The sequence below is a fragment of the Neltuma alba genome, unplaced genomic scaffold (genome assembly GCF_004799145.2).
Source record: "Neltuma alba isolate B1F8T4 unplaced genomic scaffold, ASM479914v2 tig00010982_pilon, whole genome shotgun sequence".
NCBI lineage: Eukaryota > Viridiplantae > Streptophyta > Magnoliopsida > Fabales > Fabaceae > Neltuma > Neltuma alba.
The window spans coordinates 90,600-103,272 of record NW_021635744.1 but is presented as its reverse complement, the minus strand read 5'-3'; the positions used below and the strand labels follow the sequence as shown (position 1 = coordinate 103,272).

Below are 12,673 nucleotides of genomic sequence, written 5' to 3'. Positions count from 1 at the left end.
GCCATGAACTAGTAAACTGGTCTTGTAACCAGTTTAAAGAGATGTTTGGATAGAAGCTAAACCGTAGTTCCAAACTACTTTTACGGTTTACGAAATAAATATGTAAAAGAGTTTGTTTCGTTTTGCGAAAAAGTGCTTCTGATAATCATTTTTGAGGGTTGTCAAATACCTCCTAAGGTTTTGAACTGGGTTAAATTTTATTTCCTTATCTTTTTTGTTTAAGCTGAGTTTGGAATGACATCGTTTTGATTTTAAATCATTATCTCAAACTTGTTTATTGACTAATCTAATTTTCAGTATCATCATTTATGTATAGCAACTAATTCAAATACCTAAAACATCATAAATATTTGGAAAGCATTACTTTTATATATATATATATATATATATATATATATATATAAACCCAGGATACCTACCACCCATAATACTGCCCTAAACGTTACTTATGATTTTGTTGCAAAGTAAAAAGCGACCAACACCTAACAGGAAGCACCTAACACCTGCAAGGCTACAGCACGTATTCGCCATACACGTAATACACTTTTTTGTGAATATGTTTCAAATCCACATAATTGCCACGTGGTCACCGCTTGCGTCAATGTTAGAGACATTATTATTAATATTAATTAATTAATTGACTAAACCAAAACCACTTTATTATCTTTGCTTTTTCATTGGACGCCATTTATTGAATTGCATTCCTTCAGTTACATCACTCTCTACATTCAATTCAATGCTTCTTTCTCAATTGTTCCACCACGAATTTTTAATTTATTTTGTTATAAGCATATTGAATGAATTGGTTGGATTTTATTTTCATGATGGTGCCGCGAAGGGTCCTACAACTTAAATTGTATCCACACAATTACTTATCAACGAAGTGCTTATATTGATATATAGCATTTAAATCCCTACCGAACTACTTATCAACAACGTGCTTAATAGCTTATCTCGATAATTTAAGTCCTCACCAACCGACTTATCAGCAAAGGCTTGCATTATCGTTATTCAGATTTTATTTAAAATTTCGAAACTGAATAAAAAGTGGTTTAAACTATGTCTGTTATGATTTTATTAATAGGGAAAACAAAACAAATTAGGTAAAATTGCTGAAAAATCCTCCAAATGTGCCTGAAATTTGTTTAAGGTTTAGTAAAACCCTCTTATTGTCCTATGCACGAGTTATCTCCTGCTCTTCCTTTTAGCCCGTTTATTAAACCATAATCATAAGTTGTTATATATACACTTAAATTTTTTTTTTTTTTAATAAAAGGACAATTATCTTGAAAGAACATTTAAAGTACGATGTTCATATGACCGGTAACAGAAAAACAAGAGCCTACACTAAAGAAACTATAATCATTAATACAAGAATAAACATTGGAGAAGGATTTAAACATGCGAAAAATATCAGGCCAAATAATATTGTCGCAGTTCTGTTCTTTAAGAAGAAAAGAATATAATCACTTATTAATCCTATGGTTTTGGAGTGATATTTGTGCAACCTAAGGACACAACTTTTTTTTCTTCTTTAAATTAATTTAAAAGAGCATATTAACAATAACCAGTGGTATCAAACTTAGGATCTTGTATTTAAAACAAAAATTATAATTGTGACTTAAAACCACAACTTTCTTTTTTACACAAAAGAGTAAGTCAACAATATATGAAACGATATTCGGCCAAAACTGCATCACTAAATATAGGCTATAAAAGATTAGGGAAAATTAATCTTTTGATTCTCGTAGTTTTGACACATTTCTAACTCAGTCTTTATTTATAGGAATTGAGTTGTATCAAGTCAAAATATAAAAATTGAGTTATAAATAAGTAAAAACTTCTGCACTATCATTAAAATTGATTCCAATTCATTGTATGTGGATTCTGTTTTTTTCTTCTCATTAATATTCCCCTTTAATGCCATTAATTGACAATAGCTACTTAAAGATAACATCTCCTGTTTCCTTTTGTTTCTTTTTTGATAGGCTCCTACTTTGTTTTAATGTATTTTATTTCACTTTTTTCTTAGCAAGTATAGAATCATATACTGTTTTTGCCAATAAATATTGTTTTGTTTTACTTCTTTTGATGTTTTAACTGTATTCGATAATATTTTATATGATTTTTTTTGGGGTATTAAAGTCCTGTGCAAGTTGACATTTTCATACCTGATATGGTGCTCTCTTTAATTTAGGAGGTATTTGGGAAGCTGTGAAAGTACTTTTCAAAAGTACTTTTACGTAAATCGAGATAAATTTCTTCACATATTAATTTTGTATACCATAAAATTATTTTTAAAACCATAGTTTCGTTTCTATCTAAACACTTTTTTATTTGAAAATTAGGTGTTCTGTATACTTTGTTCATTGGAAAATGCATTTAATGTTAAATTATACTACAATATCTTCTCAAGTAACCAATAAGATGCAAGTGGATTGTTTTAAAATATTTTTTTTTTTAATATTTGCAGGCCCAATTATGAATAACTTTCTCAATTTTTTTTAAAACTTTATTAATTACAAAATATGAATTTTTTTCCCAACATAAGACATGGAAGTTACAAAATGGAAATTACGACAGTACTTATTATCAAATGAAAAAAATAGTAGAAGGGAAAAAATGAAAATTAATTATCTTTATATATTATTAGCAGAACATATTTTTGTTGAAAAAAATAATTAAGGATATTGACTTTCTTTTTTTAGTCTATTATAATAAATCTTGAGTAATGCTTATATAAGGAACAGATTGCAATTCATTTTCTTCTTTCTATCTTTATTACTCCTCTGGTCCTATTTATAGGGCAAAGAGAGGATATTTTTCTTTGTCCTATTTATAAGTCACTTTATTAAATTTTTAATATGAATGTATTATTTTATCCTTTATTTATTATAGTATAGATGGTTATTTTTGTAAAAAAAAGTGTATATATATATTAAATAAGGGTAAATGTAGAAAGTTATTATATTTTAATAGAAAGTTAATGCAATTTAAGATTTTTCTTGTGTAAAATATGTTAAAAATACCTTATAAATAAGATCACATGGGTATATTACACATAAATGCCATATGATGCCAACTTAGGTGACAAGGATAAAATGAGATACAGATAATATCCACGTTTATTTCCTTCTATTCCAACCTGAAAAAAATTCATAAATTATCCAAATAAAAAAACTATTTGACATTTTATGCTCTGAGCCTTTATTATCATTTATGGCATTTATGAATTTGAAGAATTCAGGGTGATTTATTTTTAAAACTTCTAATTATATGTATACTTTCATAAAATCAATCCCTTATAGAATTAACATATCATGTAGGCCGATGGCCCACGTACCAGATATTAAACACATGGTACATTAAGACCTTTTTCTTAAGATCTTTTAGCCTAATGACACCAAGCATATTCTTTAAGTTCTTCTTAAACATGAAATTGCGAGTTGAATGAGTGACTTCTTTTAGTTGAAAAATGACAAGAAATGTTTTTATGACAATATTTATGTAACTTCTTTTGAGAAGGAGTCTCAATATGTAAAATTTTAAAATAATGTCAAATAATGGCATATTAAATTTAAATTTTTTTTTTGATATGTGACCAGAAAAATATGTGTTTGATTGCACTATCCTAAAATCACGACTTTAAATATTGTTTAAAAGTGTTAAAACTTTTGGGCTACCATTAAAGCTTTTTTTTTCCTCAGAAAAGGAAAAAGAATACTTCACAAAAAAAAAGAAAAGGAAAAAGAAAAATGAAAAGAAATGTTTTTATTATAATGCTTTTTTAATTTTTTTGAGAAGGAATCTATATATATGCAAAATTTTAAAATAAAGTCAAATAATGACATACTACCATTAAAACTTTTTTTAAATATGTATTTGAAGTGGCGTTGTATCATTTTATCATTTTTTAAAGTTGTTAAAACTTCTGGGCTACCATTAAAATTTTTTTTTAAATACAAACCATTAAAAATTTTTAAAAAAAGGGAAAAAAGAAAAATTTACGGCAACAAAGTCAAGAATTCACGCTTCTATCTTTCTTTTAGGAGGCCAACAAACCCCAAATATCTCATTCTGACGTCCGCCTAGAATCGTTACGTTTCTGTGCATGTTTTACACTTGGCTTCTACCACCAATAATTTCTGTACCCATCAATATTTAAAAAAAATGTAGTACTAATCTTTTTTCTGATTTATTAATGCCGTAATTAAGTTTTCTTCTTAGTCGATCAATTCATGAATTTGCAGTAAAAAATCATTTATTTTCAGTCCTTTTTCTTCCGTTTTTTCCCATCACATTTCATTTCAGTGTCCGTTCCGTGCACAGGGATGACTCAACGTCCTTACTAGTCACTCCTCAGTGTTTGGGTCGCTAAAACTGATCATCACAGCTGTGCCAATTTTCGATACGCGAGGAGATTTTCCAAAGAAGGAAGGGGAAAGAGAGAGAGAGAGACGGGGATATAAAGGGGGGATCGAAGGGAGATAATTCAAACCAAGACGGGAGATTACTGGAGGAAAAGGAAAGCTGTTGAGGCTGGGAAGAAAGAAGCAGAGCGAAAGCTGTGCAGACCCTGTGGAAGTCATATCATGGTTCGTCTTATTAAAGCTTTGATCATTACGCTACTCGCGACTATTTCAACTACCCATGACTTTACTGTCTTTTTCAATGTGTTTGTGATAAGACCCTTTTCTAGTCATCTGCGGTTTTTGTTTGTTTGATGATTGTTTTATTGGCTTTGGAAATGATCAGTGAGTGTGCTTCTTTCTGTGGTTCGTCCCTTCTTTTGTATATCTATTTTGATCTTTTGCGCGTGCTGTGCGGTCGGCGAAATCTAAATATAGGAAATCTTTGGCTAATTTAGGTGTTCTTGTGCATTCTTGTGATCAATCCGTTCCTAAATATGGGGGCGAATTTTCTGGCTAAGGATACGCTTTCTTTCTTTGAGATAATTTAGGCAGAAAGTTTGTGGCGCAGTCAAATTCATTCGCATATTTCGTCTTAACGGTTCAAAAGCTGTAGTCGCTGAAGTTTGATTGTTTTGTTATTCCCCCCTTTCTTTTTCTTTACAACTTTTAGAATTTTCGAAATGGCGTTTGTTTAATTTATTGGATCAAATGGAAAGGTCAGTTTAGTGAGGTTTTGGTTAAATTAGAAGAACTCCTATCTTTTGACTGGTAGATAGATATCAATACATTTTGGGAGAATCCAACTTGGGGTTTCTCCATTCCTGCATATTTTTTTCTGCGAGTTGGAATTGCATTCGTTCCTCTTCTGCACATGCCTTTCAATTCTTTCAAATTCATTGATTGATGATCAAGAAATGAAGAGGACGGATGCCTTAATGAGCGTATCAGTCAACTGCTATCTGCACTTTAGTGGAATAATGGCCCTCAAGGTCGCTTGATCTTCCTGAAATGTGCTTGATTATGGATAATATTTATGGTGGTTGAGGTTCAAATTATTTGGGTTTATTTACCATTTATTATGTTGGAATTGATAAGTTGGATCCAAAGATTGCAAAGGTCAGGTATTTTGTTAACTTCGGAACTTTGTATGTGACTCAAGATTTTCTATAAAGTTGGCTTGTGCTATTACAGTTCTTTCCTGTATAAGCAAGATGCTTTTCACCTTTTTGGTTTCCACTCACACTCTGCGCCAAAGAACTGTTGTGTCAGCTATTTATACCTGCAATTTGATATCACATTTTGTTTCTGCTGTGATTTTTAATATTGATATTCCTATCTAATTGATCAACTGTTTTGGAATTTCTAATTTTTTATTTTACCTAATGTTCTTCTGATATCTCTTCACTGGTTGTAGTAATTGTAATTTGACTACCACTGTTGCATTTTTTCTTGGGTTAAAGTTTGCTTCCTTGCTCGCCAATTCATAATGTTCAAGCAAATCGCCATTTTTCCTTGGATCAATCCCCCCCCCCCCCCAAAAAAAAAGGGGATTTATATTTTTTTTCTTATTCTGATTTAGGCTTGAAAGTTGCCAAAGTGACTGTTCATAGATTTGCTTGATCCTTACTTTGCTTTTAGTTTATAGATTTTGCTTATGTTGCTGATATTGGCAGGAAAGGAAGATGCATTGTGTCCTTGAAGACATAAGCACTGAAAGTCCAGAAGTTTCAACGCCAGGAAAGGACTCCTTGAGGAATCAAGAACAGCAACAGATATCTACAACACCTTTTAAGGTCAGAAAAATTGGATGAAGTTACTTTTTGGCATGTGTTTTTGACTTTTCTTTTAGGCAATTTTTCATTACCACTTTGAAATGATTATCTTCTGTTTCTTCAGGATTGTGAAGAATCTGCTCTTTCAGGAAGCAACTCTGATAGCGGGTAAAATCTTCTTGTGACCAATCATATCTTATTCACCTTTTGTATTAATTTCATTGATTTCGATTTCATTTCTTGAAAGTAGTGGACCAATGAATTGCTCGTCTATCTTTTTGTCCTCTAAGTAAAATTTCATTAGAAATATATTTCTCACTATAGAATGCCACTAAAATAGTTTTCATGATAGAAATTCTATGCAAAGCATGCTACACCATTAGGAGTAAATATGGTCCCCATTTCAATTATCAATATTTATTCCCATGTTAATAAGTTGCCCCTTTTTCAGCGGATAAATTCTTAAGCTTCTGATCCTTGTTCTTTTGGCTGCTCTTTTTTCTTGTTCTTATATTAACAATTCAAAATACATATTTATTTTGGGGGCTGAGATTCCTTTTAGATGGTTGACGGTTAAAATAATACAGTAGGATAGGAGTATATCAGTAAAACACCTTTTTTTTTTTTTTTAAATGAATTACTTGCTCAATTTGTTAATTTAAATAAAAATGTCGAAGCTTCTATATTTGTTAGTGGTTGCTTTTGGCTTCTCAATGCACAACCATCATCAGAAAGCTTCTCATGCTCTTGTTTCTTTAAATGTAATGTGGACATGTGGAAGGGCCTACTTTTAAGTTTTGCTATTGTTTATCAGGTGCCCCATCCTTGCGTTCCTTACTTTTGAGCCTGATGGAAACTGGAAAATTGTTGCATTACCTGGGTGGTGTCTCGGTCATACTAATTTAGCATCTGGAGTAATTATGGATGGCCTGCAACTTGTTCTCCCTACACCTCTTAATAGGTCAAAAATTGATCAACATAAGGGGTTAAGAGCAACCGTGCCTGACTATGCTTATTCACTGAAATCATTTCCGGGAAGAAGCAGTGCTGGATCAAATGTCTATCGGCGATGTCAAAATAAGATTGCAAACAGAGCTGCTAAGCTGAATGAAATCTCTGGGAATTCTTGTTCCCATCCCTTGATCTCCAGTAATTCCTCTGGTGTATTTGCTGATAGCTCTGCTGCAGTTAATTCATCTAATAAATTCATGAGTAATTTCAAAGCAGACAAATCTGTGAAGAAAAATTCTAGAAAAAAGGCAAAAAAGAAAGGTAGACAGAGCAAGAAGCAATTGAGTGATAGTAGCTCAACTGAACCAGAAGTTCTTTCTGAGGCATATGGTTGTACAGGCTTGGCTCCTGAAGCTTGTGCCAATAATGATGCGGATGATCAGAACATGCTGATTTCTTACCCAAATGGATCAGAATTTTTATCTTCTAATCATAAATTAATTCAAAATGATTCTGAAAGGCATGGGATGGATAACAGAAATAATCTGGCTGAGTCACCAAAAACTTGCACATCTAGTACTGATGAGGCGGATATGCCAGAAGCTACCTCATCTGTGGTTCAGAAATCTACTGGAGAATCTGCCATCCGTAACTCAAAGAATCAACTCCCAAACAATGCCTCGGAGTTTCCAGTGGCCGATGGAACTACAAAGGACATGCAACAGAATCATTCTGCCCTGTATCCTGGAGATTTGCCTGGTATGCAAGACTCTTCGGTGTTGGATTCAGTTTCTGTAGCTTCAAACAGTGATGCAAGTACCAATACTGGAGTTTTTGAAAAGAAATCCAACAAGGCAATTTGCAGAACCAGTTGTTCAGAACCACCTGTTTCAAAGTCGGAAGATGGATATCTCGCTAGCCAAGGCTTATTGGATGCTGTTGGTAGTGACCTTGACCATAATGAGGGAAATAGGTATGGTGCTCAGAACTGCAGCAGTGGTGATAAGAGAGTCAAGCAAAAGAGAACATCCCAGAGTTGTGTCAACAAAATTGGTGCTGGAAATTTCCATTGCCGTACAGGAAAAGAAAACAGCCATTCTGTCTGGCAAAAGGTTCAAAAGAATAATGCCGATGAATGCAATGGTGATGCAAAAAAAGTGAATGCAAGTTTGCCTCAGTGTGATTCCAGTTTGAAAAAGGCTCCTTCAGTCAATAGGAACTGCAATTCTGATTGTGCAAATAGTCTATCTAAAACAGATACTAAGAAACACTCAAAAAGTAAAGTTAACAGGAAATCAAAATGGAAAATGGATTCAGATTCACAAAAAGGATACCTCAGTTATTCAAGGAAGGGATCCCATTTGAACAGGTCCATCTTTAGTGATAATGCAGATGTTAGTGTTCGACTGAATGACATGCCACATGTCTCATCTCAAGAAAATAGTCAAGAAGTATCAGGCAGTGTCTCTGAATCTCATTCTGGTTTTAATCCTCCAAAGGATGAGCTTGAAACCAAAGGAAATCAACAGATAACATCTGAATCAGTTGACAATGCACAATTTCATCTGGAGGATTCAGATCTACCAAAGGATGTCTTGCATAACACTTCAACCATGAAGAATCAAAATACAGAAAATCAGAATAGCTCCTTGTCAACACCTTCTGATGACATCGACCAATCTAGTGTGTCAGAGGAGCCGCCTCCAATTCATTCCCATCTTTCAGGTCATGAGGTTGATCAAACAGAGAAAGAAGCTTCCTCTGCAGCTTACAATGTGCAAAACAGCAGTTCCGGATCTATCCTCTGGAAATGGATACCAATTGGGAAGAAGGATACAGGGATGGCCACATCTGGATCTGATAGTTCAACCCCAGAGTGTTCTGACGAACAACTGCATGAGAATTCTACATTGGAAAGAGATAGTGAACGAAAAGAGCTCTACTTTTCAGAAAAGAAGGTTTCTCTATTAAATGAAAACAATGCTGAACCAAAAGAGGTCTCCTTTTCAGAAAAACAGGTTTCTTTATCAAATGAAAACAGAACATGCATGGATCAGATTTCCAATAGTTTTTCTTGTCTAGATGAGGATGAGAATAAAGAACTGGGGAATCAGGTAGCATCTAATAATATATCAGAGCATGAAGACAAGCATGTAGCTGATAATCACTCAATTAATGAATATGAGTATCGTGGAGCATCAGAAAATTATTCGTTCAGAATCACTCAAGCAATAAATGATGCTTGTAGATTACAAGTAGCATGTGAAGGTGTACACATGGCCACTGGTGGCCCAATTGCAGAGGTTGAAAGACTACTTCATAAATGTAGTCCTTTTATTTGCCAATCTTCCCATTCCCTCAGTTCTTTGACCTTCCCACAAGACACAGCTAACAGCGCAACGCTCTGCAGACATGTGACACCTGACCTAACTTTGGGATGCATGTGGCAATGGTATGAGAAACATGGGAGCTATGGGCTAGAGATAAGAGCTCTGGATTGCACTTCAAGGAGACTGGGTGGCAGTCATGTTCCATTCCGTGCATATTTTGTTCCTTCTTTATCTGCAGTGCAGCTATTTAAAGACCACAAAGTTCAATATATGCCTAGCAGAGACAATTTTGGTGATTGTAACATTTCAGAGGCTTGTGAAATCAGGGACATGCCTGTACACTCATCTGCTTGTCAACATCCAAATTTTTCTGTAGGCTTTCCTCAGCCTCAGGATCGGGATGCAAACATTCCAATTCCCAAAAGTCAAATGCATTGTTCTGAACTATCTTCATCTGCTACAGATAATGGGTCTGGTCCAGCTATCAACTCATCATATTATGGTGACTTAGAGCTTCTTTTTGAATATTTTGAATGTGAACAACCTCAGCAAAGGCAGCCTCTATATGAGAAGTAAGAAAATTTATCTTGTTTGGTCTATCTCAGAACAATGAGGTCCTCTCCTTTAGAATAGACAGTTCTAACCATCTTGATTGCTCTATGACGAGTAATAAATGTTTTTTTTTTTAAATAGAAAACACTGATTATTGTCGTAATTTACTTTAACAAGAGGGATTATTTCTGGTTGTTCCATTTCCTTTCAAACCTGTGATCCTTTTATAGGCTAGTTCCATGTCCTGCTCCTAACACATTAACACTAGATGCGATATATAGTTTGAGTTATACTATGCATCGGTATATACCATGCTAAAAATCACTTCCAAGGTGCATGATCAACGTTAATTGCTACTTTATAACAGTGGTTGCTCTGGGGAGAAAAATATGGCCAGGATGGAAGGCTGCATAAAGGGGAAATCAACTATTTGGGGGGGGGGATCTTGTGTCATTTTGCTACTTTTAAAGGAGAAATCCTACTCAAGATTTGTTTCCAGCTCAGATATTTTTTTCTTGACATTTAATATTTGAACAAGTAATTTGCAATTGAACAAGCACAGGGTCAAATTTGGCACTTAATACTATCATTTGTGGCACTTTGTGTAATTAATTCTGCGCATCTGAAAAATAAAGCGCATGATTGAATCAATAATTTTTCCTGAAATGGATGTCATTGTCAACAAAATTTATCACTAGATCCATTTAGGCGGTTGAGGGAGGGGGTACTTGAGGAGACTAGACAAAAATGTTTTCCAGCCTGTGTTGTTTGCTGACGCTCCTTATAGTTTTACATTTCCTCTTCTATGATAAGAGCTGATTTTTGTCAGCTGACGTTTAATTTGATCCTGATCTTCCCCTTACAGGATAGAAGAGCTGGTAAGGGGTTCTGTATCCTCGCAGTCCAGGATGTATGGGGATCCTACTATACTGGATTCAGTAAACTTGCAAGATCTTCACCCTAGATCCTGGTTAGTGGTTTGCGTGTCAATCTTACTTCAGTATATTGGTAGAAAGTATACACTATATCTGCTGTAAGACAAGTTGACCATAATTAAGCACGGTAATATGCAAGTAAATTTTGTAACATTTTAGACCATTTAATGTGCAGGTTCTCTGTGGCATGGTATCCTATATACCGCATACCATATGGCAACTTCCGTGCAGCTTTTTTGACTTACCATTCACTTGGACATTTGGTTCAGAGAAGTATAAAGAATGATTCACCTACTTTAGACTCTTGCATAGTTTCTCCAGTTGTGGGTCTTCAAAGTTACAATGCCCAGGTACTAATTATGTTGCTTCAATTACTTCCTGGAATTTATTTGAATATGCTGTTCGTCTGAGTACTGTGTGGGGGTTTTTTGATAAGGATGGGAGCCTTTTACGAGGTGCTTATTAATGTCAAAAATTTTCAAAGTTGCAACTTTTTTTTGGTTATATATATTGCCATTTGCCCCTATCAAATAGACAATGAAGGAAACATAAAATCATAAGGAAAATCATAAAGGTGAAGGAGGAGCTTTCCCTCTGCTCTCCAGAATACAAATGGTGAAAATATACTTATGGAAGATTTATAAACTATCGCTTCTTCATATGAGAAACAACAATTAGAGAATTTATAATGTTTTGTTCGGACACTTTAAAAAGAAAGACATACCTGAATCAAACATGCATCTGATACGATGTATGAATCATACTTCATGATGCATTGGTTTGAAATGTTGCAACATGGCTCAAAATTTCAATTTTTTCATGTTGTTTAACCACTCGTGTTGATTTATTGAATACACAGACACATGCATACCCGTGTTCCTCTCTCATATACATACATACATACATACATATATATATATATATATATATATATCAAAAGCTTAAAACTTCTCTACGTTCCATCTTCATTCTAAATGCGGATTCCCTTGTGCTTCATTTTATCATTTTTTCGTCATGAGATTACACTTCCTACTAGTCATTTGATGTACCATAGGCTGAATGGATATATTTGATTTCATATGAACAGGGTGAATGCTGGTTCCAGCTGAGTCAGTCTGCACAAGCAGCAGAAATGCTGGGCTTAAACCCTTCTATACTTCTTAAAGAGCGATTACGTACTCTGGAAGAAACTGCATCTCTCATGTCAAGATCTATTGTCAACAAGGGCAATTCAATCTGCACAAGTGTACATCCTGACTATGAATTTTTCCTCTCTAGGCGGCGCTAGTGAGATCTCGTAGTTTTTCCCCATCATAGTTGATCGAGTAGTCTCTGTAGATGCGAATAATTTTGGCTGCCTTCAAATAGGATCTGATCTCAGGTAGGAACTAGAAGTGGCCAATTGAGTTGCATCCAAGGCTGAATAATCCATTTGTACATAACATAGTTTTCCCTTATTGCTCTTATTTTATCCGATACTGATCTAGTTCTTCCTTCTCTTGTAGTGCTGATGTTGATAGAAACTACCAGTTTTACTGGAAATTTTTCTATAATAAATCAGTTCATAGTTCCTTATTACTTGCCTTACAATGCTTCTTTTTGTTTTTCTCCCCCGCTTTACTTAAATATGCTTCCATAACAATAAACACAGTTTAGGAATGCCAACTGAAACAGCACTGTTACCACGTTTGTTTGCCGTCTGTTATACATACATGTGTGTG

At 34.1% G+C, this 12,673-nt stretch overlaps 1 protein-coding gene across 2 annotated transcripts; it reads left to right on the top strand.

Moving 5' to 3' along the window:
- Positions 1–4,312: 4,312 nt before the first annotated feature.
- On the top strand, positions 4,313–12,530 carry LOC114760505 (uncharacterized). Of its 2 annotated transcripts, none has more exons than XM_028949763.1 (7): positions 4,313–4,595; positions 6,086–6,205; positions 6,309–6,352; positions 6,999–10,037; positions 10,883–10,987; positions 11,128–11,302; positions 12,040–12,530. In XM_028949763.1, the coding sequence occupies exons 1-7, from the start codon at positions 4,593–4,595 to the stop codon at positions 12,238–12,240; spliced, it is 3,687 nt and encodes a 1,228-aa protein (XP_028805596.1). In that variant the 5' UTR covers positions 4,313–4,592; the 3' UTR covers positions 12,241–12,530. The 2 variants fall into 2 exon arrangements, with proteins under 2 accessions (XP_028805596.1, XP_028805597.1); XM_028949764.1 differs by lacking the exon at positions 4,313–4,595 and adding an exon at positions 4,964–5,533.
- The last annotated feature ends 143 nt before the right edge of the window (positions 12,531–12,673 follow it).

What these genes read in the sequence shown, in the direction of transcription:
- LOC114760505 (XM_028949763.1), top strand. An exon ending in GGAAGCAACTCTGATAGCGG is followed by an intron (nt 6,353 to 6,998) that starts GTAAAATCTTCT and finishes ATTGTTTATCAG; the next exon opens with GTGCCCCATCCTTGCGTTCC. An exon ending in GATCTTCACCCTAGATCCTG is followed by an intron (nt 10,988 to 11,127) that starts GTTAGTGGTTTG and finishes TTTAATGTGCAG; the next exon opens with GTTCTCTGTGGCATGGTATC.